Genomic DNA, 26,395 nt, shown 5'->3' with positions numbered 1-26,395 from the left:
TCAACGTGTAACGCTTTATGGGATTTGTAGTTCTTCTGGATCTCAGCGCTCGTCGTTTTGAACTATGGAAGTAACTGATGGCTTGCGCGTGATTCAGATCTCCTAAAATCCAGATCACGGCAGCCCAAATAGTTGGTAAAATGTATTACCGAATTTTTCTCCTCAATCATTTCTTGCTGATTGAATATTTTAAACTACGACACCCAGAAGCCCTCGCGCTTCCTCCACGTCCTCCTGCGCGGTCTCAGCTTTGATTCGCAAAGGTTTCTGGGAAGGGTGGACCGATACCCAAGGAAGGACTACGAATCCCAGCAAGCAGTTCGTGGCGTGAGGGCGCAGGAGGAGGAGCTCAGAGCCGTTGGGCCCCGCGGAGCCAGGTACTTTCTTTGGCGGGACGTCGAGGGCCAGTGTCCTTACCCCCACGGGAGGGCTTGGGCTCTTCCATCTAAGTCCGCGAGCCTCGCAGCGGACCACACTATTAAACGGAATGCGGAGTGGATAGGGGGGCGAGGCCTGGGTCCCCGGTCCCAGGCTTGTCCCCCATCCTGTCTCCTCTGTCAGCCCCAAGTCCAGGGCTAGAGTTGGAGCCTGTGGCACAAGTCGGGTCCAGGGGGCTGAATCCCTCTGCCCAGCCTCAGGGGAAGTGGCGATTCTGCCCATGCTTCATGTTCCCCTTATCCCTGGGTTTCACAGCTGACAATCCTGTCTTGGAAGGCAGGAGACCTAGATCCACTCATTCCTTCTTGGGAATAGAAATAGCAAGGACTTTGGAGGATTAGGGCCGTCCAGCACATGTTTTCTAAGTGCCTCTGGGCCTTGGGCTGGGGACCCAGCGGTGAACAAGTCCCTGCCTTCATGGAACGCCCATTCTACTGTGTATGGGTAGATGGGTAGGTGCAGTAATGACAAGTAATGCTTTGAAGAGCTGAAGAAAGGTTGATTGGTGAGGGGGTGGTGGTGGTAATATTTTAGACAAGGTGGGCCTCAGGGCGACACTTAACCCTAGACCTGAGTGAATAGTAGCCGTTCACACAGGAAAACGTTGGTGCAAAGGCCTTGAGGCTGCTCTATCCTGGGGTGTTTGAGGGGGGAAAAAAGTAGAGTGGACTATGAAGTAGGCTCAGGTCAGCTCATATCTGGCCTTGTAACCCGTGGTAAAGAGTCTTATTTTTTTCTAATTGCACTAGGAAGCCAATGAAGGGTTTTAAGCTGGGGTGTGACATGATCTAATTTACATTTTAATGTCATCATTTCTGGCTGCTCTGGAGAGCAGACTGAAGAGGGGACGTTGCTGTGGTGGGTCAATTGAGGCAGGGTGGTAATTTAGATTAGGGTGTGGATTAGAGTAGTGATCAGATTTGGGATGTATTTTTGGAGGTGGGACAAACAGAACAAACTGACAGATGCGTGTAGGGCGTACAGGAAAGTGGACTCAAGAATGGCATCAAAGTTTTGACCTCAGCAACTTAAAATCAACAGGATGATCTTAAGTTCTGTTTGGCCACATTAAGTTTGAGCTGCCCCTTAGGCATCAAATGGAGAGGTCCAGAGGCTAATGGGGATTTGGATCCGGAGTTCAGAGGAGAGGCCTGAGCCAGAGATAAAAGTCATTGGCGTACGTGTGGCATTGAAAACCAGGGACTGGATTCGAGACCTGGATCTGCCTCTGACTTGTAAAGCAACAGTAATGCCTCGTTTGGGGACTGGGAGGAAAAACCTGAAATGCTCTATATCCACGATGCGGTTGTTTTCTATTTGCAAAGCGTCCTGGTAGCCCTTTCGGGCAGGAAGTTGTGAAGCTTCTGGGAAAGAATACTTATATCTTGCTGACAACTTCCCAGATGAGAAGTTCAGAGAAGGGAGGAATTATTTTAGGTAAGATGGGTAGGGAAGACCACAGGGAGTTAAGGTGGGGCTTGTTTTATTTTTTTTTGCCATTTTAGTTAATTCTCATTTTGGAGCAACAATTTTTTAAAAATCTAATTTTCTTTAGGCCATCGATTTCAACTTAGAAATTATTATTCTATACATAAATCTAGAAAAATAAGAAAAATGACCTTAACTTTCCCTTTGATTAATGTTTGAACTCCACTTGAACAAACTAAATTCCTTTAAACATTCAGCCCTATCTTCAGCTCAGTTACATTCCCTTACACATTTAATTCCACTTATACGTTTAATATATTTGATTTTCTTTTTAAGTACTTCAGATATATAACCTAACAAGCATAATTTCCCCAGAATACTTAAACAGTTACTAGAAAATCTAATAAAATTAACCTTATAAATGTAATAAATTTTAATACTTTTCAGTACTTTTAACAAACTTAGTCAAATTCTGTTTTGTCACTTGTTCTCAGTCGGGGGATTCAAAAAATACAGGCTCCATCTCTGACAAGAAATTAGGATATGGCGGGCACCCGTAGTAGCTTTTATAGCACCCCAGTGATTTTAATGTGCAGCAGTGTTTCCAACCATTGCTAACCCCTCAACTTAGAATCACAAGTCTCATATCAATTACTGACAGATACTTTATCAATTACCTAACTACATATTTTAACTTTTATATTTTAAATTGGAATCACAGTGCTTTTCTGTTACATACTCAACATGTCAAATTCTTTTCAATGTGATACTTTTAAGCACCAGGTAGACACTGATTATTAATAAACTTAGGACAGGAACATTAGTACAATAATTGATTTAGTCTACTACCTCTGTTTTCAATTTTAAGCTTTCCTGGAGTGTGACAGGATGCTTAGCCAGTAAGAAAACACTTTTATCCACTCTAACAAATTGTGCTTAGTGTTCTCATCAAGTTGGGGTTACCAGTTCACCTTACTGAGGTGGTTCATAGTCCGACCAGTTTCTGACTGGGACACAGATTTGCGGGCTGTGTCTACCCAGAGTGACTGCCTTCAGCAAAGGCTGCCTTTGGGATGCAGGGGATGAAGAGGTCAATGAACAGTGGAAGCTCAATTCTCCAGGCTTTTATTTCTTGGGGGTACCTACTGGGGGTGGCTAGAGTCCCTGGTTAAAATGCAAATTTCTGGGCCCCTCTCCAGATCTGCTGAGTCAGAATGCCTGAGGATCTGATTCAGGAGACTTCATTTTTAATAAGCTCCTCACCAGGAGCAATGGAAAATTTTGAGGAGTTGTTTTGAGAGGGTTGATCTGATGCTGCCAAGGGTGGGCTGAACTAAGGAGGCTGGTCCAGATGTGAAGGGGTGAGACCTGACTTGGGCAGTGGTAACAGAGAGTCACATGGTATTTGGAGCCCAGACTTGGTGGTGGGGGGAGAAGGGAAAGGCAGAGGTGTTTATATGAGTCAGGGTATATGGTTCAAGAGCCTCTTTCAGACTATTTTTGCCTTTCCTATTTGGAAACTCTGGCCTCTTGGGACCTCTAACTGTCTGGTGAGAAACTCTCTCCATCCTGAGGCTCCTGGAGCCCAGATTTGGGTTCAGCTGACCTTCACTGGGCCAGGTCCACTTGGAATCAGGGCTTGTCCTATCAACCGTCAGCCTGGACTGAGGGAAATGTTTACGCTAGATCCCTTTCAACACCACCCCTGGCCGGTTCATCCAGGTGAACTGGGTCACTGGAACCATCCATGGCAGCCTCCTGAGGAAGAAGGAATAGGGTTTATCCCTGCCTGACAAATTTCCCACTTTTTTGAAGGGAATTTTTTGGGAAAATTTTAAAACTATACATGCCAAAAGTAGAAACTTAGAAAAACAGAAAAACACAAAATGAAAAAAAAAAATCCCGCACATCGTAATTTTATTCTCTAGACATAACTACAGTAAATATTTTGTGTCTGCTCCAGTCTTTGTATGTGTGTCTGTGTGTATATGTGTGTGTTGAGGTGGGAGGTTCTTTCTCCTTAAAAAAGTGGTATCATTTTGTACATACTGTTGTGACAATGAGTCATTTTTCATTTACAATAGGGGATGAACATTTTATCCTTGTAGGGAATTGTTCCCTTTGACTGATTTTTCTTTAACTGAAGTATAGTTGATGTATTACTTTGACTTGATTTTTAATGGCACCATTGAATAGGTTGGCTCACACCCTACTCTTGCTCCTTGCCAGTTGTGGTCTCCCTCTACCCAAAGTTATTTTTAGGGTAAAATGAGGATGGTAGGTTTTGTGCATCATCATTGAACCCCTTCCCCCACTCTACACAGGACCCTGAGCGGTCTGCCTGGCATGTGGTGAGCAATGGATAACTGTCAGCTCTTTTTACTCTTGGACATTTGGAGTTTGGTTTCAGGACAAGCTACATTGCAGTGCTCACCTTGGTACCTAGATCTTCGAGATGATCTCTGATCATTTCCTTGGAGGAAGTCCCTGTTGGATGCAGGCGCCCCTCCTTGGGACCCCCGGCACAGAGCTTGTTACCTATGACTGTTACTGGGGGCACATCTGTCGGCCACCCATCCCCAGCACATACTCAGCTCACGTTCTCGTGAGAGCATGAAGCGTTCTCTGTGTCATGAAGTGTGAACCCGAGTCTGGCAGAGAGGAAGTGCTCAGTGTGTTTGGCTGGTGAATGAATGACTGAAAAGGGAACCTTGGAACTTTAGGGTTGTGCATATACGAGTGGGAGGGGGGCCCTCCTTTCACTTGACTCAGGAGAGTTTTGGGTTGTGGGGCACTTTGTACCTGTGGCCATCACAAATTGTAAAGTGATTTAGTTTCTCCATTCATTTATTTCACTGTATTAGTTAGCTGTTGCTGCATAACAAATTGTCCTAGAACTTAGTGACTTACCACAACAAACATTATCTGATACGGTTTCCGATGGTTGGGAACTTGGGAGTGGCGTAGCTGGGTGGTTCTGGCTCAGAGTCTCCCACAAGGTTGCAGTCAAGCTGTCAGCCAGGGCTGCCCTCCTCTGAAGGCTTGACTGGGGCTGGAGGGTCTGCTTCCAAGCTCACTCACTTGGCTGTTAGCAGGAGGTCTCAGTTCCTTGCCACGTGGGCCTCCCTACCGGGCTGCTCACAGTATGGTAGCTGGCTTCCCCCCCCAGAACAAGTGATCAGAGAAAGGGAGACACCAGGATGGAAACCACATTGTCTTATAACCTGATCTTGGGAGTGACATACCATCCCTCTGCTCTCTTCTCTTAGTCACAGAGACCAACCCTGATACGCTTTGGAACGGGAGACACAAAGTGCAGACACCAGGAGGTGGGGTCATTGGGTGCCACAGAAGCTGGCTGCCACGTCCACAGATGTGCATTGAGCAGCACTGGCTTGCCAGACACTCTGCCAAGCACCTAGCATGCATGACTCAATCCTCACAGTACTCTTGTGAAAAGTATTATTACCCCCGACTTCCGGATGAGGCTCAGGGGTAGGTAGTTTGACGAGAGTATCACAGCCCATGGGTGGCAGGGTTGGGATTCAGGCCTGGGTGGGTGGCTACAGTAAGGACTGGCTTGTGTGGCCTGTGTGACTTCAGGCAAACTCCCTCCTTCTCTGTTCCTCAGTCCGTCATCTCCCACCTTAGACCAGCATTCCTCCGAGTGTGGTCTGTGGACTCTGCATCAGGACCTCCTTAGACCCTACCCCTGTCCCAGACCTGCTGAGTTAAGAAATCGCTGTGTGTGGAGTCCCCACTGCCTTATATTGGTGGGAGTGGATGATACACTTTACTTCAAGAAGTAAACACGTGAACGAGGTCAGGATGAGAAAGCTGAGTGGTTGCTACAAAACCCTGGGGCATCTGAGGGAGACCCTTTACATATCAGGGCTCCTATCAGGGGAGACATCTGGATCTTCTTGGCACTTCTGTTGGAGCTGGGTCCTGAGCAGGCAGCCTGCAGGCCACCTGCATGGGCCGGGTCCAGTGCCGCCGACTCCAGACAGCGGGCATATGTGGCACTGGGACATTGCCATGCTCCTAGTGGGCGTGCAGTAAAGCCATCCTCTGGCTGAGGTTTGCTCTTCACCTGGGGTCTGGTGGTGCCATAATTAGAAGAAATGACAGGTAAGCTCGAGGGCAGCATGTGGTGAGCACAAGTCCTGGATAATTACAGCGTGCATCCCAGCCCCTGGCCACGGCCGAGCTGTTGGCTTATTTTAGCCTTGTGCCAAAGCCAGCTCTGTATCTGAGACACACGTGATGAAAGCAACCAAGAATATCAGTGAAGCACAGATGTCTGCCTTGAGCCAGCCTCACGGTGGAGCGGTGGGGTGGGGAGAGAATGGGTCCCGGGTCAGCCAGGCCCCAGTGTGAATGCTGGCTCCGGTGTGCCTTGGCACGCCTGGTGAGGGCTCCACAGGAGGTGCACGGGGGCCCTCAGCACCACTGGCCCACCCGCAGCACTCAGGTTGATGAGAAATCTTCCTTATCAGTGTCTCTCCCAGTCGTGGCTTTGAGCAAAATAGGAGTGAGTGTTTCTGAACCTGTTTCCTCATCTGCGAAATGGATGCCTTGATATCTACTCCAAGGGTCTGTGAGGATTAAATAAGAGAACGCCTAGCACACAGGAGTCAAATCTGATTCTCCTTTCTTCCTTCTTCCACCCCACAGCGTCTCAACTCGTTGGTCATCTTTTCCTTGAGCCCGGAGGCCTGCAGTCAGGTCCCGTGGGCTCGCCGGGTGTGGTCTAAGTCGGTAGTGGGGGCCCTGCTGGAGACAGGAGCCCTGCAGGGAGGGCGGGGGTGGCAGAGACCTGCTTTTGGGGGCCTTACATGTCTCTCTTCTCATCCTCGTCCCTGTCCCCAGATTCAAGCTTGTGGAGAAGAGGGTTGGTGAGCAAAGGGCGGGAGGCCTTGGGCTCCGCGGGTGGCTCCCTCGCTCATTCCAACAGCAGTTCTGCGTTTGATCCTCTGTTCCGGGTGCCACAGTTGGACAGATGGACAGAACTCTCTGCCCTTGTGGAGCCTGTATTCTAGTGGGGAGGCAGCTCTTGTGACAGTAAATCACTGTGTGAGACGAGCTATGGAAAACAGAGCAGGTGGTGAGGGGGCAGACGTGTTTGCCGCTGTGACTTTGGCTGCAATTTTTAAAATTTATTTATTTTTATTATTTATTTTTCGCTGTATTGGGTCTTCGTTTCTGTGTGAAGGCTTTCTCTAGATGCGGCAAGTGGGGGCCACTCTTCATCGCGATGCGCGGGCCTCTCACTATCGCGGCCTCTCTTGTTGCGGAGCACAGGCTCCAGACGCGCAGGCTCAGTAGTTGTGGCTCACGGGCCTAGCTGCTCCGCGGCATGTGGGATCTTCCCAGACCAGGGCTCGAACCCGTGTGCCCTGCATTGGCAGGCAGATTCTCAACCACTGCGCCACCAGGGAAGCCCCTTTGGCTGCAATTTTAAATGAAGTGGTCAGGACATGCTGGGGGTAGGAGGGGAGTGAGCCTCCTGGGGGATGATGGCAACAGCAGTAACAGCCTCCGTTCTCTACGGTGGTAAATTCACAGCAGCGGCGGGGTCCCTGTTTTATAGCTAAGGACAGACTCCGGGAGATGAAATAACTTTCTAGTGGTGGAGCTAGTATTTGAACCCAGGCCTGTGTGACCTCAGAGAGTGGTCCCACTAGCCTTGCCCTCTGTCCCATGCCCATGAGGAGCCACCCTGTCACCTGGCAAAGCTCCAGGGATCCAGCAGATGCTGTCGCCACTGTGGACCTGGTCTCTGGGAGTGGGTGGGTGGCACTGCCTGTGTTCCTGGTGAGGGAGTGGGGCCGGATGGTCCTGTGTTCCGGACAGGACCTCGCTCACACACTGCAGAGCGCGCCAGCCTCAGAGGACGAGGATGAATCACGGCAGAGAGGGCCAGCTTAGTCAGCACCCCATGCTGGTGTCTGGGTGCTGTAGAGACGTCCGGCTGTCCCCATTCCCCCTTCCCTGACCTCCCACTCAGGGCTGCCAAGTGCGGTGGTGCAGGTTGTGCCTTGTGCAAGGACACCTGGCTGTGAGGTGAGGCAGAGTGAAATACACTCTGCTTGCCAAGTTGTGTGTCTGGCCCAGCGCTGTATCTGTCCAGGGGATTCTGCAGCCACATCTTTTGCTAATGTGCGCCAGGGCACTGGAGCGGGAGGGAGTTGGGTCAGGAGCTCTAGAACTTCACACCTGGGCGATGCCTGGGTGAGGTCACCTTGCTGGAGGCCAGCTCCTAACCAGGGACAGGGCCTCTGCTTCCATGGGGTCAGGCGTGTGAAGGAGGCAGGAAGCGCTGGCCCCTCTAAAGCCGCTCTGCTCCCTTGACACTGTTCCCGGGCAGTGGGGGCTCTGCAGAGCTGCTGTGCGGACAGAGGTCTTAGCCTGCCAAAGGGGCTGAGGTTCAGTCCCACCCCTGCCTTGTGCTGTGTGCTTTGGACAACTCAGTTCCCCTTTCCTGGCCTCCCTTGCCTCATCTGTAATATGGAGCAGATGACCACAGAGGTCACTTGGGCACTGATATCCTGTTCCTTGTTCTGAGTCTCAGTTTTCTGAAATACAGGCTTTTGGAGGCTAATAATAATGATGGTGATGACAGCCAACGTTTCTGGAGGGCCTCCTGTGGGCCAGGCTCTGTGCTAAGTGACACACGTGTGTGTGTGTGCCCTTAGAGATCACCTGGTCTAGCTGCCTGCTTCCCACTTCACATGTGGGGAAACCGAGGCCTAGAGAGGGCAAGTGACAGAGCCACATCCTCACCTGGCAGAGCTGAGACTAGACACAAGGTCCATTGACCTGTCCCGGACGGCTGAGCACTTCCCTTGTGCCAGATGAGGGGTGGCCAGGGTGGGCAGAGGGAGACATGGGTGGGCCGCGCTGCCACGATGGCCCTCAGCGGAGGCTGGTGTGCCCCCCATGGTTTGTGCATGTGAGAGAGAGGGGAAAACATGAATACACACGCTCACACAGACACAGCCCAGCCCCGAGGGGCTCATCATTTGAATCAGTGTTGCTGGGCAGGTTGGGAGAGGGGCATGTGATCTTCATTTCCTGGTGGTTTGGTGGGAGACCTGCTTTGCCCTTCCTGGATGTGTGATCTGGGGTACCTCACAGCACCTCTCTGGGCCTGAGTTTCCTCAATCGTAAATGAGGTTGTAATACATACCTCTTGGGGTTTGAAGGGGCCGTGTGGTCCTGGGGGTGTAGTGAGTAAAGGAAAGCTGTCAACAGTATGATTTGTTGGGAGGCGACTTTCATAAGTGATTAGGAGTGTGGGCTCTAGAGCCATCCTGCCTGTGTTCTAAGCCCAGCTCGGCTGCTTTCTAGCAGCATGATCTTGGCTAAGTCACTTCACTTCTTGGAGCCTCAGTGCCCTCATCTGAAACCTCATAGGTTGTCCTGAGGATTAAGTGAGATGATGCATTATAAAGCTTTTAGCCCAGTGCTGGCACATAGTAGGTGCTTAGTGCATCAAATATTACATAACATTTATTGTACACTTGCTCAATGCCAGACATTATTAGTGTCATTTGTATTGCTGTTACTCTTTTATTAATAATTCATTTGGGGACTTCCCCGGTGGTCCAGTGATTAAGACTTTGCCTTCCAATGAAGGGGGTGCAGGTTCAATCCCTGGTCAGGGAGCTAAGATCCCACATGCCTCAGGGCCAGAAAAGCAAAACATAAAAAAACAGAAGCAATATTGTAACAAGTTCAATAAAGACTAAAAAAAAAATAAATAAATAATAATAATAATAATAATTCATTTGGATTCAAACTTCTGTGTGCTGCTCCCTAAGCAATCAGCCAACCCGTTGGACCCACTGCCCCATATTCCTACAGTGAAAGTAGAGGCCTGGAGAGGTCCAAGGTCACACAGCTGGCTTCCCAGTGCCCTGTGTGGTTTTGCCCAGCTAAGTCTGCCGCAGAGCCACTGTTCCTTATCAGTCTCCTGGAGGAACGCCCCTCCCACTGCCCCTCCCCTCCCCTCCCCTTTATGCTCCAGAGCCAGCGGCTCCTCTGAGCTTCAGCCTTCGTGAATGGCTTAGTTAAGCACTAGGCCGTTAAACGTTCATCTCTTACAATTTCAGTCCAATTCCTATAAGTTTATTGGCAAGACGGGGTGTATTAGAGCTGCCAAATTTAATATATCAAGTCCGCGTGTCTGGGATGCGGTTTCTCAGCAGTAATGGGAGAAGAGAGGTTTTATACGTTTTCATTTTGAATGACTGTTCCTGATCCCATTACAGCCTTTGACTTAATGGCTGCTGTCTCTGCCGCAGGAGCGTCTTTCTCCATCCCTCGCCTGGCTGCCTGGACTGTCCAGGGGCTTGTTTGTCTCTGTGTCTCTCCCCGTTTTCTTTTTCCCAACATGTATTCCCCCATCTATCTGCCCTGTGGGTCAGGTCTCAGCTTTAACTTTATTTGCCAGATTCTGAGAGTCTGGGGCTTTTGCAGCTGGCCTGGGCTGCTACCTCTTGACCTTGGGGAAATCACTTTTCTTCCTCCTCTTGGCCTCAGGAACCTGCTCTGGGAAATGAGGGGTCAGACTATAGGACCTGAAAGGTGAGAGGCTATTCTGGGCTCAGCCTTTGCAGATCCCACCTGGTGGCCCTGAGTGGACCCATTTGTCCTCTGGTCTTGTGACACCAAATGGGGACCCAAGGGCTGACCTTGAGTCATGGCTGCAGATCTCCTGGGTGAGGAGTGGCAGCTGTGGTCACCAGGGCTGAGGGATCTTAAGTGTCTGAAGACCCTGAAACGTTCTCATTTCCCTCTGTGATTGCTACCTAAGTGTTTAGTTGATCTCCTTGGGAAGCTGTGTGCATTTCTGCCTGAGCCCTCTGGCTTCTCTAAGCCTTAAGCTGGCTGTGGAAGAGAGGACACCAGCAGCGGGATTTTAGGGCACCTGGGTTTGCCTTCTGCTTACCAGCTGTGTGACCTTGGGCAAATCGCTTCCTCTCTCTGAACCCCAGTTGTCCCATAAGGAAAATGGGAATTAACTCATTGCTGAATAACAAATATTTGGTTGCCTGCTCTGTACTGTGCACCACTTTGGGGGCTGGGCCTTTGTAAATTTTATGTAGAAAAACAAAGTGTGAGTGTCCTAAAAACAACAACAACAACAAAAGAAACACAAAAATATCCCAGCCCACATGGATTTATATTCCTGTTGAAGGAAAGAAAAATATAATAAACATAACAAGTAACTTTTTACTTCAAAGGTGATAAAAGTGAAGCAGGGAATGGGGAAAGCTAAGTGGAGGGTTCTGCAATTTTAAATAAAGTGGTCATGGGAGATTACTGAGAAGGTAGTATTTGAGCAAAGATCCAAGGAGTCAAGTGAGCAAGAGGGGCAGGTGTGCGGGGGGGGGGGGGGGGGGGGAGCAGAGGGAACAGCAGGTGCAAACAGCGGGAGGTGGGCGTGTGCCTGGCGTTGCCTGGCGCGTGTGAGGCGCAGAGAGGGGGGCTGTGCGGCCAGCATGGAGGAACAGGAGAGGGGAGGTGAGAGGTGTGGGGGGGTGCTGTCCAGAGTGGGTGAGGTGGTGGTTCTCCAGCCTGGCTGCAGACGAGAATTCCCTGGGGCGCATTAAAACACGCTGACGCCCAGGCCTCACCCACTGTGTTTCTGCTTTAACCGACCTGGGGTGGAAGCTGGGCATCAGAACTGTTAAAAGACCCCTCTGGAATGAGGCCTCTCAGGCCATAAGCATCTGCCCGGGTAGCCCCTCACGGGCTGTTGCGGAGTTCATACGAGCTGGTGTGGGTAAGTAGAGCCTTCCTGACGGGGCGCAGGCCTGGCCCCCGGGGCATGCTCAGGCAGGGTGGTGGCGTTTCCTCTGCGCTCTGACCCAGCGCTCTGCGACTTCCCAGGCAGCGGCAGCGGCAGCACCCGGCGGGGGTGACCATGGGGAAGCGTTACTTCTGCGACTACTGCGACCGCTCCTTCCAGGACAACCTCCACAACCGCAAGAAGCACCTGAACGGGCTGCAGCACCTCAAGGCCAAGAAGCTCTGGTACGACATGTTCCGAGGTGGGTGCTGCCGGCCTGGCGGCCGGGCTGATGGAGCCCTGTTCTCCAGTCTTTCTTATCATCAGACAGGGAAACGCTGCGGGCCAGTGACAGTGCTGGTCTGGGCTCTTTGAGGAGCAAAAGAGAGGAGGCCTGGGTTGCTGGCCCCTGGGGCAGACGGGCCCTCAGAGGGGCAGGTGGAAGGCGAGCTCCTTTACCCGCAATCCTGACTGAGGGCTCCATTCTCAGACGCCTTGCCAGGCTCTGGGGACACTGTGGCCACGAAGAAGGCCTCTCTAAGGAGCTAATGTCTGGGCCCACAGCTGAAAGGTAGGGAAAAGCCAGTGCTCCATCCTGGGCAGAGGGCAAAGCGCCAGCTGCTCTCGGAGCCGAAGAGAGGATGAGAAGGAGCATGGTAAGGGTCGAGGCTGGCCACAGGGCCGGGGCCAGATCGTGCAGGCCTGCGGAGGCCACGGTAAGGGGGATGGGCAGAGGGCAGCCTTTGAAGGGCTGTGGGCAATAGCCACCATGACCGGAGCTACATTTGATGGCGATGGCCGACTGCTGCCTGAGCAGGGGGCGCAGTAAATGGCTGTCGAATGACTGAGCTGCTTCTGGGAAAGGCTTATGGGGCAAGGGAATTAAGGCCATAAGCACCTGGCACCCAGGAGCATTCGCTGGAGGGGAGCTGCTGCTGCTCTGCTGTCTTTAGACACACACTGAGCAGTAGTGAGAGAGGCGCCAGGAGCTGGACAAATGGAGGGGGACTGTGGCAGTGGGGTGGGGTGACCAGGAGCTCCTGGAATGAGCCGGGGCAGGGCCGGTGCTCCATGAGCTGGGGAGCAGGATTCCAGGACAGGGCCCAGAGGCTGGAAGGAAGGAGCTGAGTCCCAGCAGCTCAGAAGGGGAGACAGAGAGAGTTCCCTGGTCTGTGACTCAGATTCAGGTCACTCACATTTTACTGAGTGCCTGCTGTATGCCAGGTGCCTTCCATGGTTTGTCATTTGCTTTTCTCAGTAACTCTGTAAGGCAGCAGATCTAAACCCTTTGAGTTAGGATCACCTAGAGACTTTAAAATAAAAAACACTGATCCCCTGACCCCCATCCCCAGAGGCAGGTTTGGGCTGGGGTCTAGGCTTGGGTGAGGGAGGGTGGCCAAGCCACTCAGCAGACCAGGCGTGGCTATGGTTGCAAGGGGCTGGGAGTGGGGGCAGAGGGGAATTCAGGGGCGGAGGGGTCTCTCAGGTGCCTCAGAGGCCTCTGAACCTGGTGTCAGGCAGAGGCTCCCTGTACCCCAAATCCAGTAGGGGCTGTGATCTGGCGTGGAGCTAGGCCTCAAGGTTATCCTGGTGTTTGCTCCTAGTCCCAGACTTTCAGCCAAGAACAGCTGGGCCTGTGGGTACAGGGTTGATTGGAAGAGAGCTATAGAAAAGATGAAACAGTGGGTGCCACGAGCCCCTTCTCAGGGTTCCCAGCATTCGCTCACATCCCCAGCTACATCCAGTCCTTAAAACAGCACTTCGAGGGAAGCTGGGCAGGCCAGGGAGCCCCATTTACAGGTGGTGACTTAGAAATCCAGAGCAGTGGATCACCTCACCCTGGTCCCCAAGCTGACATATGAGCTCTTTCCCCTTCCTTGGGAGGCTTCCCCAGGGCTCCAGCTCACCTGCGCAACTGCACAGCATAGTCTCTGCAAGGGCACAGGGTACCCCGCCTCAGCTAGGACTCGAGACCTGCTCTGCTCCCGGCTTCATGGCCTTGGACAAGTCCCTTAACCCTCAGAGGGATGATGATCCATCTGCCTTGGTCAGGACAGGCGTGGGCCCTGGAGCTGGGCTGCCTGATGTCAGTCCCAACGTGTCACTCACTAGCACTGTAGCCCTAATTTTGCCATATGTAAAACAGCTGTAATAGCCATACTCCCCCTTCCAGGGATGTGACAGGGCTCAGTAATCTCCTGATGACTGTATGGCACGTAAGGACTTACTAAGTAAGAACGATGCTTATGGGTCCACAAAAGGATTGGCCTTGGACCCTTTATCTCATGGCTCATTCATTCAGCCAACACTTGGTGAGCACTTAGCGTGTCCTTGGCTCCCAGAGAGGCTCTGAAGACTTAAAGGTGAATAAAACAGGGCCCCTCTCCTGTGTAACCTCACACCCCATTACAACAGTGTGTTCTGGGTGGAAACCCTGTCCCACCCAGGCCTCCAAGCCCTGCTGACCTGTTCCTCCAAGCTCCAGCCATACTGACCACCACAAGTACTGTCCCCTCTGCAGGCATGCCTTTCCTGCTGTCCTCCCCACCCCAGACAGTCCTCCGGGACGCCCTCTCCAACCCCTGGGCCAGGTCAGGTCATTTGGCTGCGTGCTGGCTGTTTACCCCGTTTATATCCACATGGATTAGTGTGACTATTGGAGTGGAAGGAAGGACCAGGTCTGACTTGTTCTCCACTAAATCCTCATCCTGGCGTGGCGCCTGGCACACAGGATGTGCTCAGTAAATGTTTGTTAGATGAATATCTCAATGAATGAGCAAACAAACCCAGGGCAGCAGGGCAGTTGTTAATTTGGGGAGCTGAAGCGAGAAGGACCAATGGGGTCAGATCATGAGGAGCCTTGAACGCCAGGTGGAGGAGCAGGGCCTGCAGCTGGGGGTTCTCAATCCTGGGTGCACTTCAGAATCACTAAGGAGCTTTTAACAATTCTCATGCCCTCCCCTTAGATGAATTACAACAGAACCTGAGAAAGATGGGCTTGGGCTGTGTATACTTTAAAAGCTGCCTAGTGATTTGCCGTGTGGCTAGAGTTGAGAACCACCAGCCAGATGCTGGGCAGCCTGGAACTCTTCTCCCATACTGAGTCACCCGACCAGGGCCCCTTGTCTAAGACTCAGACTCAGCCCCATTTCCAGTTTAGCGGTCCTACCCCAGGAGGGCCCTGGGCAATGTCCACATGCCCTCCACCAGCCCTCCTCCCCAGGGAAAGCCTCTGGCACCAGCTGGGTGGGCTGAGTCTGACAAGTCCAGTGCTGACCCCCTCCCCACGCTGCTGGCCCCACCCACGCTCCTGCAGGCCGCCCCGGGAGTGAGTCCTCTGATAGCTAACTCTCGATCCCAGCAGCCCAGCCCTGAGAAAGTGAGGAGACCCCCTCAGAGTCAGCTACTAACCAGCCACCAGGAAATCAGCAACCCCACAGGAAAGGATGGGGGCTTGAGACGCACAGGCCAGGGTTCAAACCTGGCACTGCCACTTCCTATGTGTGTGCCCCCTTTCCCTGTGTGAACCTCAGTTTTTCCGTCTGCTGAATGGGGATGTTCATGTAAATGGTGGGTTTATGAGGAGGAAACGGAGTAAGAACTGCTCCCGTTTGTTGAGTATCCACTTCAGAGGCTCTCAGCCCTGGCTGCACGTTAGCATCACCCGGGGACCGTGGTGCTGAAGCCCTTCCCAGCCCCACTTTCCCACAATTCTAACGTGGGACATCCTCTGCCCAGTGCTCTCCCCGTCCGTTATCTTATTAAATGTTGACAGCAGCCCTACCAGGTGAGAATTTTCCTCCCATTTTACGTATGGGGAAACTGAGACTTGGAGAGAGTTCACCTACCAGTCAGGGCTCGTTAATGGGAAGCCCACCTAACCCCTCACTCCATTTGGACGTGGCCTGGAGAGTATTCAATTGGAAATGCTTGGTACCTGCCCCAGCTGGGAAGTCTGATTTGAGGGCTAAGTAGGAATTTAGTGGTGAGGTCTCCATCTTGGAGTAACCAGCAGAGATGTGTTTGATTTCCAAATAAATTTAGGAAAGAAACAAGAAAGTGTAACAGAAAATCTAAACAAAGAAGAGCAGAGGACCCAGGGTGCTCTTAGAGTGAAGGTCAGAAACACCAGGGGAACTATTTTGACTCGGTGACTTTGGAATCCAGTGAAAAGGAATGGCTAACACCATGAAATGAAACATAGAAGTCAGAAGTCAGGTGGGATAAGGCTTCCAACAGCCATTAGACTTCTGAGGTGGAGGTCATGGTGACATTTGGAGGATGTGGTCCTGTGTACCTGGACTCAGAAGCCCATGGTCTTTCCTTTACCCCAGCTGCCTCTAGAAAAGGCAACAGATGGATGGGGAAAGTGCACAGCCCAGACCTGGCCTCTCCTTCCTCCAGGACGACATGAGGGCCTCTGAGTCAGGGCACCTTCCTCACTCGTCTCATTCACTTACAGATTTTGACTGATTGATTCCTTGCCTACCAAGGAGCATACAAGATTTAAACTGTACCTATATGATGAAAATAAAAGTAGGAAAAATCGGAGGAAGCCGGGGTTAAGGTTCATATCCAGAAAGATTGCCGGGAAGTCCTGTTGAGGCCGGTGGCTAGTGTGAGAGGGGAACGGAGGGAGGTGGGGTACAGCCTTGGCCATGGAGCGATGCCTGGGCCCTGGGGTTTACTGGTGGGCTTTTTAGGTTTTTATTTTGAAATAATTAGAGAGTCTCAGGAAGTTGCAAAGGCACTACAGAGAAGTCTTCTTCTGGTACCAGGACTTAAAAAAAAAAAACACAAAAAAACCTCCCAGTATGATCCACTGTGCAAAGTTGAGAGTCTCTGACCTCAAACCTGGTCCTGGCCTTTGGCTGGGTCTGGGTGGGGTGGGTGGGGCTGAGGTCACCTGAAGCTCGGATCTCTCTGCCCAGCATCCCTACCTGTGGTCATCCCCTCTTACACTCCTCCGTGGATGAGGAGCTCTTTCCTTCCCTGATCTCGGTGGTCGGAAGTGCCTGTGTGCAGCTAAAGTCTGAACCCGGCTCCTCTCTCCTCGCAGATGCAGCTGCCATCTTGCTGGATGAACAGAACAAGCGGCCCTGCAGGAAGTTTCTACTGACAGGTAAAGTGTTCTGCTCCGTTCAGGTCCCCCTAGGGACCAGCATGCCCTGTCTGGTCTGCTTGGACTTCTGCACAGCCTCCCCCCACCCTCCCGCCTGAGCCCGCTTTGTGGCCTTGGTGCGTCAGCTGACTTGACACAGTCAACAGGGGCCTTCCCAGGGGTTGTGTCTTATGACATCCAGGGCTTGGTCCTCAGCTCTTCAGACCTAGAATGTGATTTTATCAGCTTACCCAGAACAAGCAAGGGCTGGGAGATTGCAAGTAAATCCAGGAGATACTAATGGGTGTAATAGACTGGCTGATTAAGTTAGCCTGGGAGCCTGACCTCCACTGTGTCCTCCCTCCCAGCAGGCAGGGCTGGAGACAGGAACAGGCCTGACAATGCTGAGAAGCTTCAGGGTTAGAACAAAGGACGCTGGATGTTGATTTCACTGCTCAGTACCCAGCTAATAAAGATGCATACAGTTCAAAGAGACAAAAACCTCAGTAAGTGAAGGAGCCAAAGGCAGATGAAAATAAGGGTAGGAAAAATAAGACAAGGCCAGGAGAATGCTTAGTCTCCTCCATGCTTGCCTTGAGGTCCTGTGTACTCTAAGGGTTTGGCCTTGAGTTTCCTAGCAGCCAAGGCAAAGAGGAAAACCATGATGGTTAACATGGTGTAAAAGGGAGCTTAGCACCAGGGAGAGGTACTGCTGTTGGCCTAGGAGAGCGGGGTGAATGGCCATGCTCCCCTCAGGAGACCATGCTGCCCCTAGAATGGGCACCAGGCCTGCGAATCAGGGGCTGCCATTCCCCATGGGCGGCACCTTGATGTGAACACGCTGCTGGTAGGCAAGGCTGTCTTAGGACACCTCTAGTCTCCTATTATTATTATTATTTTTAATTAATTAATTAATTTATTTTTGGCTGCTTTGGGTCTTTGTTGCTGTGCGTGGGCTTTCTCTAGTTGCGGCGAGCGGGGGCTACTCTTTCATTGTGGTGCGCAGGCTTCTCATTGCGGTGGCTTCTCTTGTTGCAGAGCACGGGCTGTAGGCACACAGGCTTCAGTAGTTGTGGCATGTGGGCTCAGTAGTTGTGGCTCACGGGCTCTAGAGCGCAGGCTCAGTAGTTGTGGCGCACGGGATTAGTTGCTCTGCGGCATGTGGGATCTTCCCGGACCAGGGCTTGAACCCATATCCCCTGCACTGGCAGGCGGATTCTTAACCACTGCACCACCAGGGAAGCCCTATTTTTTTTTTGTAATTTTTATTGGAGTGTAGTTGATTTACAGTGTTGTGTTAGTCCAGGTGTACAGCAAAGTGAATCAGTTACACGTATACATATATCCACTCTTTTTTTTTTTTTTAGATTCTTTTCCCATATAGGCCATTACAGAGTATTGAGTAGAGTTCCCTGTGCTATACAGCAGGTTCTTATTAGTTATCTATTTTATATATAGTAGTGTGTATATGTCAGTCCCAATCTCCCAATTTATCCCTCCTCCGCCTAGTCTCCTGTTATTTTGAGAAACATTTTGGTCTCACCAGTTGAGATTTGGAAAGCCAACCTGGACTTTGGTACCTCCTTGACAAAGCTGCCAGTGAAGCCTTTCTGGGGCGCAGTCCAGCTACTTGTGCCCTCCCCCCCTTCCCCCGCTATGGGCAGTGGGCACCAAGGGGAGGGCGTGAGGAAGCAGAACCCTCTCAGGGACCCACCCATAGTTAGTCGGGGCTGCGGGCTAGGGCAAGGGGAGGTAACAGGAGACAAACCTGCAGAGGCTTATGGAACCCAATCATGAAAGGCTTCAGTGGACTTTGGTCCCCGGCCAGGGAAGGGCTGTGAGCAGGGCCTAGTGGACCAGACAGGCCGCGCCGGCTGCTCTTATGGCTGGGCCAGAGAGAGTCCAGCTTCTTCCTCAGGGCTGGAGTTGCTACTCCTTAGTCCCTAACACCCAGCCCCTAAAACTCTGGTGGCCCCTCATCAGGCTGCCCCTCAGCTCAATGGTAGGAGTCCATCCCAGGCAGCAAGTGACTCTCTCCTCCCGTTGCAGGCCAGTGCGACTTTGGCTCCAACTGCAGATTTTCCCACATGTCAGAGCGAGACCTGCAGGAGCTGAGTATGCAGGTGGAGGGTGCGTTTCACTGGGACCCTGGGCGGGGCAGGGGTGAGTGCTGGGGGGATGTAGGGGTGAGTGCTGGGGGGATGTAGGGGAATGCTGCCCTGTGTCTTCCCCCTTCCCCCTCTTTTGTGGCTGCCATGTGGGGTAGGCTGAGGGCTATCCAGGGCGTCAGGAGCTGCCTTCAGACCACCCCAGGCATGAGTGGGGAAGGAGCCAGGGAGCCCCCATCCATGTGCCCGGCTGGGTTTAAAGTGACATGCATGGCTTCCTGTCCAGGAGTCCCGAGGGTGTGCCTCAGCCCCACCTGGGCCCTGCTAGCCTGGCATTCATTCATGTACACCCACCCGCCCTTCCTCAATCAGGCAACGTGTTTGGAGCCCCTATTTGGCCCCTGGCAGATCCCCCACTGCGCTCTGGGGACAAGGGGATAAAGAGAGCACCTTCCCTGCCCTCAGGATGCTCAGGCCTGGGGACTACAGGGAAGGGCAAGTTCAGCTTCCCTCTGGAAACTGGCATGTCTGCCTTTGGGAAATTCACTTCTTACTGCTCCAATTAGAGATAAGGAAATTCTCACTTAGATGGTCTTTATCGATCTTCGCATGCAGCCCCTCATTGAATGGATGGAGACACTGAGCCTCACGTGAGCCCCCGTCCAGTGCGGCTTCTCTGTCCACGTGGCCTCGGGCAGCCAGCGAGCATCTGGGGTGGCCTGGCCTTGGCCCTCATCCACCAATAGGCCTCACTCCCCTCTGACCAGTCAGATCCTGTGGGCAGTGCCCTGCCCTGGGGATCTGATGACTGTGTAGCCGCAGCCCTGCCACAAACACAGGTTTCTAGGAGCTTTCCCAGGGCGGAAGTGAGGCCTTATGGGCCAGGCCAGCGAGTCCTGGTGGCAGCTGTATCTCCAGCTCTTCACCAGCCATGGTCTCTCAGAGCCGTTGGGCCGTGGCGGGAGAGCGCAGGCTTTGCCCTGTTCTGCAGCCCACGCTGCCTCCCTGACCCCAGGTTTGGACCCCTCCTGAGGACCAGGCTCTCAACCTGCACTGTCCTGTGTCCCACTCCAAAAAGCTTGGGAGGCAGCCAGTGTTTTGTCTTCACTTCATGGGGAAGCCGAGTGAGGCCCAGAGGGGCTACCTGGGGAGGTGGCTGCAGGATGGGGACAGGCCAGAGGCCCTGCTCCTGGCCTCCCAGCCTGTGCCCTCCCCCCCCACCTCTGGAAGGTTCCAGCTGCTTTGTGAGAGTGTGGGGTTCAGATGGGGGTGAGTATGCCCCTCAGTTGCCTGTCTCTCTACCCCCACAGAGGAGAGGCGGGCCAGGGAGTGGCCACTAGATGTCACCGAGCTCCCTGAGGTCCACGTGGAGGACTGGCTGGAGAAGAGAGCCCAGCGGCTGAGCTCGGCCCCAAGCAGCAGGTACAGGCCCCGTGGGTCCCCTCCTCCCCCCAGCCAACTTGCCTTTGTCTCCACGAACTGCCCAGGGACCAGACACGGGCGCCCCCATAGGACTCCTCAGGTGGGGGCCACATCGGGGGCTCTTGGGTCCCCAGGCCCTGGCCAGAGGCTGAAGGGCACTTGCCTGAGGGTTCCTATGCCTAGGCCTCATCCCCTGCCTTAGTGGAGTCTGCAGTGGCTGAAGGGGGCAGGTGGCCAAGCCAGCTTGACTCCACATCACCAAGTCCATTGCCAGAGGGAGAGGCCTGACTGTGGTTACTGAGGCCCCAGAAAGCCAGTCACCACACTGTCCCCTCCAGGCCTTGCCAGATAGGCATGGTTGCTCCGACCCTGCAGAAGGGGAAGTGAGGCTCATGGGATGGTGTGACTTGTCCAAGGGCACACAGCTCAGAGCAGGCACAGCTGGGATTGCACAGGCGTGTGACAGGCTCTTTGTCATTGTCCCACTGCCTCCTCGAGGAGGGGGCTGGGGTGGGGCTGGCCCAGCTGCTGCCTGGGCCCAGCACTCAGGATGCTCAGAAGTGGACGGGGTGCCCTTTACCCCTTGTATGGGGAGCACCCTGGGTCAGGAGTCCGCAGGTGTGTGCTGCATGCCGTCCCAGGTTCTCCTCTTCAAGGTCACAGCCAAGACCAAAGCCAGGGCTCCTGGGGTCTTCTACCAGGTATTGAAAGAGAGAGAAGGGAGGAAAAGGGCTAAAGGATGTGCCTGTGAGCTGCCTGACTTGGTAAAGTCACCCCGTGCCAGGCTGCCTCCTTTCCCGTCCTGCACTGGGGCTTCGGATCCGGTGATCTCTGTGGTGTGGCCTAGTGGGACAGCAGCCTGGCTGGGACAGTCTGTGGGGTGAGGCCTTCCCTTGAGGCTCCGCCAGGAGATGAGGGCCAAGCTTCTTGCCTTCTCCGTGCCTCAGTGAGGAGAGCTCGTTAAGCTATTTTAAAATTAACTTTAATTGTTTTTAAATCTGTGCCCAGTTTGTCCCCCGACCTTGAAAATATATAGTACAGTCATGACTCCTGTGTTAGAGTGTGACGTCCCTTCCGTCTGGTCCTGTCAGGAGTGATTGTGATCTTGGTAGTGTGGGCGCCCCCCTCGGGACTGGTCCAGGGACCCATGTCCTGCACCCCAGGCTTGGGCCTGAGGCCACTCAGAGAACTCTGGGGGCTTCCCCGCTCCCCCGCTCCCTGGACCCAGCCGCCTCCCCGCTCCGCCTCCGTGGTTCCTCTGCTGGGAGTGAGCCCCAGAGGCCTGAGCACCCCCTGGGCTTGTGCCGAGGGCTCAGGGAGACCCTGTGGCTGGGCTGAGGGGGCATGGGGCTGGGTAGAGATGGGTGCCCTGAAGTCCCTTCCTAGGAACAGATGTGTCCCTGTGCTAAGGCAGCGTGCCTGTGACCATGAGACTCAGAGGACTAGGGGACAAGATGGAGAAACTGAGACTGAATGACGGGCCCAGAGTCGCAGGAAGTGTGGTGACCACATGATAATCAGGTGTGTTGGTGCCGTGGTGTGTCCGGCATTCAGCCCCGGCCTTTAGGGGGATTGGTCCCCCCAGTTTGTAGCTGAGGAATCTCTACCCCTCCAGGAGGTTGTGACTGCCTTGGTCACACACCTGCTACCCTTAGCAGCACTCAGCTGTCACTTGAGAGAGAGCTTAGGTCCCTGCCCTGGCTTTGGACCCTGGGCCACTTCTGTTACCAGGTCTAGGGCTGGCCAAGGGCCAGTGCAGTGGTTGGCCACTGCATCCGGAAGTCTGCAGTGGTAGTGGCAGTAGCCGGCTGCTGGGATGGCAGTGACTGTTTCTGGAATAGAGCCTGCCGCTGGGGACCACCCTAGGCTGAACCCTATCCCCCGGGCTCCTCTCCCACTGACCACCCAACCTGGCCCCTTCCAGGGGACCTGCTTTTCCACTTGTTCTCTGTGCCTTTGCACCGGTCCACCTGCCTCCTGAGGGCTTGGAGCCAAAATGAATTACTCTCTGGGCAGAGCAGGCCAGTCCAGCCTTGAGAAAAGGAGGTTGTTAGGAGGGAGGTGACCATTTATCATTGCTTTTGCCATCACAGCCTCGGTCTTCCTCAGCCCTCTCCCCTCAAGTTGGTCTCATGAAAAATGATACCCACACCCTGAGGCCCACAGGCTTTGGGCTCTGCCCTTGCGTCCCTGGCCCCCACTCCGCGGGGTCGGGGAGGTGGATTCCAGCCAGCAGGCTGCCTCTCTCTGTTCCCTGCGTCTCCTACCATCAAGGCAGCCCTGTGGCAACAGTGCCCTCTCTGCCCTTCACCCGCCCTGGCTCTCCTAGACATCACGGCAGCCCCTCCTGGTCTCCTACCCGCCTCTGCTCCTCCAGTGCATCCTCCACACAACAGCCCCAACCAGCTTCTATTAAATTGTATTTGTTTATTTATTTTTGGCTGAGTTGGGTCTTTGTTGCTGGGTGCCGTCTTTCTCTGGTTGCCGCGAGCGGGGGGCTACTCTTGTTGCGGTGCGCGGGCTTCTCATTGTGGTGGCTTCTCTTGTTGCGGAGCACGGGGCTCTAGGCGCACGGGTTTCAGTAGTTGTGGCACGTGGGCTCCAGAGCGCAGGCTCAGTAGTTGTGGCGCACAGGCTTAGTTGCTCCACGTTATGTGGGATCTTCCCGGACCAGGGATCGAACCCGTGTCCCCTGCATTGGCAGGCGGATTCTCAACCACTGCGCCACCAGGGAAGTCCCCAACCAGCTTCTAGAACACTCCCTGGCCCAGGCCCTGCTGAAACCCTCCGGGGCTTCCTCCCCGTCGGGGGGACCCAGACTCTGCAGCCCAGCTTGCAGGCCCCGGAGAACTTCCCTGCCGCCTCCATGGCCCTTGGGGGTCACCTTCTCACCTCTCCCATCTGGCCTCTTTGTCAATCCCGCCGGACGCTTGGCAGCTGGTTAGGTGTGGTGGGCGTTTCTGATTTTGGGGCACCTTGTACACACTATTTCCTCTGCCTGGAACTGCACCCCCACCATGTCTGCCTGGCAAAGTCAGACTCATCCTTCAAGCTTTAGCTGAGACATCTCCCCTTTCTCCCCTTCCACCCCCGGGCCTCCCCCTCACGGCCCTGAGCTCACACTGTCATCAGCCTGGCGCAGACCCAGGACATGTTGGCTGCATGAGAGAGCATTTGGGGGAGCAGGCTCCCGGCCTGGAGGACTATTCCTGAGTATTAGTGCCATGGGCGCCTCGTGGGGATGGGTCTGGTGGCCCCTCTTCCTCTCTGGGTGTCTGTGTCCTCCCCCCAGGACACAGGGTAGAGATGGCTGCCTGGCCCACCTGGGGCCACCCAGACCCGAGGGCTCTGACCTCACAGGCTGAGCGGAGCCCTCAAGGTGAGCCGGGCCAACCGTCCTTGTAAAGGGGAGATGGAGGCTCGATGGGGCCCCAGCCTGGTGCATTGTCCCACCCCCATGCCCCAGCAGACTGACCCTGAGGCACCTGCTGGGAGCAGACAGTAGGGGGAGGGATGGGCCAGCCTCAGGTGAGCAGGCTGATCCCCGCGAGGCCAGTGCTCGCCGCTGCTTTCCACTGTTGGCTCTTCAGATTGTGACTTTATCCGTCTTAATCTTAACCTTTGCACCCCTCTCAGGGCTGGTGCTACTGTTCTGGCCCAGGCGCCTCCCTAAGACTCTCCTTCTAATTAGGACCATGGCTGGGGACAGGTGAAAGAGAGCTGCCCTGTCCCTGTGGCGGGGCAGACAGGCCGAGAGAGAAGCCACGAGCAGAGTCCTGTGCACCTGTGTCCCCGTCTGCTCTGTGCAGGCTGGAGGGGTGTGCTCCAGGGGCTCGGGGCCCGCATGTCTGAGGCCCGGGGAACGCGCCCTTCTCCTGGCGGGAGGCCTCAGCTGCCCGGGAGTCTGCCCCGTGTCCTAGAGGAAGGGCCTGAGGCTCACAAGAAGGGGCTCCCCGATGGATCACACCCTCTCTGAGGAGAACTGCGGTCACCCCAGCCCCACAGGGAGCCGGGGCTTGGCTGGCAGCCGGGGCTCTCCCTTCCAGCAACTGCGGAGCCTCCTCCATTCCCACCCTTCTCTGCGCCTGGTGGAGTTTATAAAATCTCCCCGGCACCATAAATCATGCTGGGAGCCGCTTTCTGTGCTTTCCAGTGGGCAGCAGGCAGCCGAGCAGGGATTCCCCTGTCCTCACGCCACGGGAGGCCCCAGAGGCTGCACCGGGGCTGCCTGAAGCCCTTGCTCTGAGTCCGACAGCAGGTCAGGCCCAGGAGGGGTGGCTGGCCGAGCCTTCAAACCTCTCTCAGTGGGCCTGGGACGCTCCCTTCCTGCAGAGGCCTGGCCACTGGGCCCCTGAGCCTGCCAGGGCCTCACCTTCACTGAAAGTGGGGCCTGGGGGTGGGCTGGGCTGGGCTGGGGGCAGAAGCATGAGGGGCCAACATCTGGGGCCCACGTGTAGGTGGCATTCCGGCCTCTCACCCCCCATTCTAGACTGTGTCACTTGGGCCCAGGACTGATTCCATGCACCTCAGTTGCCTCATCTATAAAATGGGGTTCAGTAAGGATTCTTGAGGTTCCTCTCAGCCGTGGTGTCTGGCCCAGAGTAGTGTCCAGGCAGTAATAGCACTCAGCATGGCTGTTTTCATCAGCAAACGTTCACTGGGTGGCTCCCTGTGCCAGGCCCGGCTCTGGGCACTGTGGGAGCAGATGGACGCCACCCCATCCCCTGGTCTCTCCCCCTTGGAGAGCTCCAGCCCTACAGGGGCGACGTGAGCTCCCAAGTGAGTTCAAGGTAGCCTGAGGGGCAGAGCAGCCCTGGAGCGGCAGTCTGAGTGGGGGTCGAGTCCAGAAGGATCGGAATGTGGAGCAGTTGGTGGGGAGGCTGCCTTTGTGCCTCAGTGACTCCCTTAGGACAGGGCCACCCCGGGCTGAGCACACAGGGTGGGCGCTTCAGATAGGCCCCGGGTCTTAGGAGGTGGCTCCGGGGGCGGTGGACCTTAAGGGGACGGGGAGTGAGTAGCATGAGAAATGAGGCTTTTAAAAAAATTTTAGACAATATTTTTTTCTCATTTCAAAGGCTTGCGTGCTTGAAAAACTTTCTTGAAAAGTATAAAGAAGTAAAAAAAAAATCACCCATAATTGCACCACTCAGATAGAGCCACTGTTAACATTTTGCTGTGTCTTCCAGGGTTTTTTTTTATGCATTTATATATGCTATATATCTTTAAACAAAAATAGTATCATGCTATATACATTATTTTATAAGCTGCTTTTTCTCCCTACTCACACAGTAGTACATCATGACACCTTTCCTCGTCAGTGCATATAAGTTTGCCTTAATTCTCACGCAGGCTGCATAGCATTCTCTGCTGTGGACGTGCATATATATTTAATCGGTCCCCCACAGGTGGACACTTAGGTTATTTCCATTTCTTATAGCTCAGTCTCTGCCCACAGCCCCCCTATTTTCTTGGGCTCAATCCTAGAGGTGAGGTGGCTGGCTCAAAGGGTCTGCGTGTTTCTGAGACTCTGCCTTCCAGAAAGGTGATACAGGCAGCTGCCCCTGCCCACAGCTTGGGTGGTGGGGAGGGTGAGCTGGAGGCGGGTGCCCCCACCTGGGCCTGGGCTGTGCTCCACACTAATTCTCTGTTCTTCTCTTTCCCTCTAGGGCTGAACCCATCAGAGCCACCGTCTTCCAGTACCCAGTGGGCTGGCCACCAGTCCAGGAGCTTCCTCCATCCCTGCGGGCACCCCCACCTGGGGGCTGGCCCCTGCAGCCCAGCGTCCAGTGGGGCTGAGTCCCTTATCCCTGCCTAGTCAGCCCTCCAATCAGCCACAATCAAGATAGGGGCTTGTACGGGGGACACCCAGGCCCCCTCCTGCTGCACCCCATGGAGCATCTGAAACTAAAGACTGGGCCTGGCCTGGCCTCTCTGAGGCCTAAGCGTCCTCCCCAACCAGGTGCAGCCCTGGTCCTGGCTCTGAGCCAGGCAGCTCTACCACCCCCACCCCAACAGGACATCTTGAGAAGACTTCCTTCCAGATGTTTATAAAGAAAGTCTGTCACCACCGTTGTGCGGCTGCTCTTGCCCCTTGCCTGG

At 54.1% G+C, this 26,395-nt stretch overlaps 1 protein-coding gene across 2 annotated transcripts; it reads left to right on the top strand.

Moving 5' to 3' along the window:
* Nucleotides 1-259: 259 nt before the first annotated feature.
* On the top strand, nt 260-26,365 carry ZMAT5 (zinc finger matrin-type 5). Of its 2 annotated transcripts, none has more exons than XM_082354736.1 (6): nt 260-377; nt 11,767-11,927; nt 16,725-16,787; nt 18,816-18,896; nt 20,185-20,296; nt 25,963-26,365. In XM_082354736.1, the coding sequence occupies exons 2-6, from the start codon at nt 11,801-11,803 to the stop codon at nt 26,090-26,092; spliced, it is 513 nt and encodes a 170-aa protein (XP_082210862.1). In that variant the 5' UTR covers nt 260-377; nt 11,767-11,800; the 3' UTR covers nt 26,093-26,365. The 2 variants fall into 2 exon arrangements, with proteins under 2 accessions (XP_082210862.1, XP_082210863.1); XM_082354737.1 differs by having other exon boundaries at nt 18,816-18,929.
* Nucleotides 26,366-26,395: the final 30 nt, after the last annotated feature.

The sequence above is a fragment of the Balaenoptera borealis genome (genome assembly GCF_965194805.1).
Source record: "Balaenoptera borealis genome assembly, chromosome: 14".
In the NCBI taxonomy this organism is placed as follows: Eukaryota; Metazoa; Chordata; class Mammalia; order Artiodactyla; family Balaenopteridae; genus Balaenoptera; species Balaenoptera borealis.
The sequence above is the reverse complement of the archived record's forward strand: the minus strand, read 5'-3'. Positions and strand labels throughout refer to the sequence as shown.

What these genes read in the sequence shown, in the direction of transcription:
- ZMAT5 (XM_082354737.1), top strand. Translation starts at nt 11,801, where the DNA reads ATGGGGAAGCGTTACTTCTGCGACTACTGCGACCGCTCCTTCCAGGAC. An exon ending in CTGGTACGACATGTTCCGAG is followed by an intron (nt 11,928 to 16,724) that starts GTGGGTGCTGCC and finishes CTCTCCTCGCAG; the next exon opens with ATGCAGCTGCCATCTTGCTG. An exon ending in AGCTCGGCCCCAAGCAGCAG is followed by an intron (nt 20,297 to 25,962) that starts GTACAGGCCCCG and finishes CTTTCCCTCTAG; the next exon opens with GGCTGAACCCATCAGAGCCA.